The 2,351-nt window shown below is 38.2% G+C and overlaps 1 protein-coding gene across 1 annotated transcript in view; it reads left to right on the top strand.

Moving 5' to 3' along the window:
* Positions 1 to 998: 998 nt before the first annotated feature.
* Positions 999 to 2,351, top strand: part of LOC128985011 (uncharacterized) — an 8,964-nt gene continuing 7,611 nt past the window's right edge. Inside the window, exon 1 of the mRNA XM_054404383.1 lies at positions 999 to 1,103. Within this exon, the coding sequence (XP_054260358.1) occupies positions 999 to 1,103 (105 nt within the window). The remainder of the gene's footprint in view (positions 1,104 to 2,351) is intronic.

Here is a 2,351-nt window from a genome sequence, read left to right as displayed (position 1 = left end):
CTTAACATGATTTTCATCACTTTCTGTAAATATATTTAGCCTAAATCATGGTTTTGTTTCAGGTCTGCGTTCAGCCTAACCTATTCTTTTGAACATGTCAGACATAGACTCAGATACCTTAGGGGTTCATATCAAGAAAGAGCTTTCAGTTTATGAGGTACCGTAATTTTTAAGTTTTTTATTTACTATCAGATCAGACAATCTGTGACTATCTGGATGTATTGCTTCCACTTACAACTCTTTGGCAGATAGCTTCTAAGTTACAAATGTTGTTTGTAAGTACGGTAAATAAATTAGGTTGTCCCCAGCGAGGTCTCTTAGCAACCGATTAAGCTATGTCAAATCTGAGACCATCGTAGTTTTTCTTAGGCCTACTTCATTTACTCACTATTTTTATACCTTAAATACCTCGAGTGAGTCGTTGGTAGCGTCGCGGACTTTGGGCCCATGGCAGCGATGTCGTGGGTTCGGATCCTGGTCACTGTCACTAACTTTTATCAGTACAGTTCACCTTTGTACTGTACCGGCTCACCCCTTGCTTTGCTGGATACATTCCACGCACAGATCTGTAGTCTATGTGGACGGGCAAATGCAAGGTTAAAAGAACCAACCTCTTTTTTTATAAAAAAAATATATATATATTTCAAATACCGTAGCTGGATAGAAATAAAATTGACCATTTCCAAGTATGAATCTAGTTCTTTGGTTAAGTTTTTTTAGAAAGGAAGTCAAGGTGATTCTTGTTGCCAGTTGACTGATGTATACGTAGAAAATAACGTAGAAAATGTACATTTAGGGGCTTGGACAACGTCTAAAATCCCAGACTTACATAATTGCACAACAGGACTTGAAGCTGGCGTTCATCACTTTTAGTTGTGTCGGTTCTTCATACCTACAGAAAACGTAACCACAGAGTGTGATTCATATTTTTAGACTGAGTATCAATTTTCATTTTCTTTTTAATTAGGTCTTTTAACACCAGACTTTTCCTTTGGAATATGAACTGGCTAGAATGGAACAAGACGCTGTTTTCAGATTTCAACTATCTTTGCTTGGTTGCGACGGAGGAGCTGGATGGAGACCTAAAGTTATGGACTGCCCTCGTAGCTCTATAAAATGCAGTTGAACTTAATACTGCCCTGTGTCTTCCTATACACTTGATCTTTTAATAAATTTTTTTTTAATTTTACCTTTCTTTAAAGAGAATTTTAAGTACACCTTTCATTTTATTTACATTGGGCTACATTTGAAAAGGAAGTTTTCCCCTCAAAAGTAGTATGACTCGCTTTTAGCAAATTTCACTATAGCAAAGTAGCTAAATATTCTAAAAAACCAAAGTAGGGGAATATTACCCTAGGTGTGCAGTAAGACCTAGGTCTTGGACCGATATACTTTTTCATTTTGATGTCCCAAAAGCTAAAAATATTATTCACACAGGTGTTTTATGGGGTAAAAATAAAGGTTTCTCACGTTTTACCCTTGAATCCAAAAACTTCCTAACTTCTCCCTTCATTTTGAAGAGCCAAAAAAAAAACAATTATCTCGTATAGGGCCGTTTGAAGTGTTTTTGTAGGCCTACGGTTTTGGTTATGGAGCAAATAAAAAAAATGTTAAGTTAGGCTACCTAAAATTTTGGCCAACTTTTACACAATCCAGAGGGGGCGACCGCTACCCCCCCCCCCCTCGTGCATACACATTTATGTATTTTTATTGCATATGATACAGTAGTGCATACACATAAATAATAAAACATAATAACACATAAAATAATTTGTCACACTAATTTTGGACAAAGAAATGGTATAAATCTGCAATTTCGGAGACTTAGTTTGCACAAATTTTCCGAGGAGGGTACCTCCAAATCCCCTCAACCCCCGGTTCGCCCCCCCCCCCCTTGCGACTGTTCTAGATCCGCCACTGTGTCTGTGGCAGTTGGATTAATGTATCTAAAATTCTAAAATGCTATGGGTAGGGAGAGGAATAGGCCTAGGTCCAAAACGTAGGAAGTGGTGAAGGAAGTACCTACCGTAGTAAAGGCGAGCAGTGAAGAGTGTGGGAGCCGTTTTTTGGCAGTTGAATAAATGTATCTGCAATACTTAAATGCTATGAGGAGGGAAGGAAACAGGTCCACGATGTAGGGAGTGGTAAAGAAAATAGTAAAGGCTGGCAGTGCAGAGTGTGGGGACTGTTTGTGGCAATTAGATTAAGGTATCTGCAATCAAAAAATGCTATGAGAATGGAAAGGTCCATGACGTAGGAAGTGGTGAAGGAAGTAGTAAAGATGCTGTTAGATTAATGTATCTGCAATACTGTAATGCTATGAGAAGGGAAGGAAAAATGTCCTTGACATA

This window comes from Macrosteles quadrilineatus, unplaced genomic scaffold (genome assembly GCF_028750875.1).
Source record: "Macrosteles quadrilineatus isolate MER2022 unplaced genomic scaffold, UCM_ALF_1.0 Scaffold_2__2_contigs__length_208266976, whole genome shotgun sequence".
NCBI classification, from domain to species: Eukaryota; Metazoa; Arthropoda; class Insecta; order Hemiptera; family Cicadellidae; genus Macrosteles; species Macrosteles quadrilineatus.
Note: the sequence above shows the minus strand (reverse complement) of the source record. Positions and strands in the feature narration are given on the sequence as shown.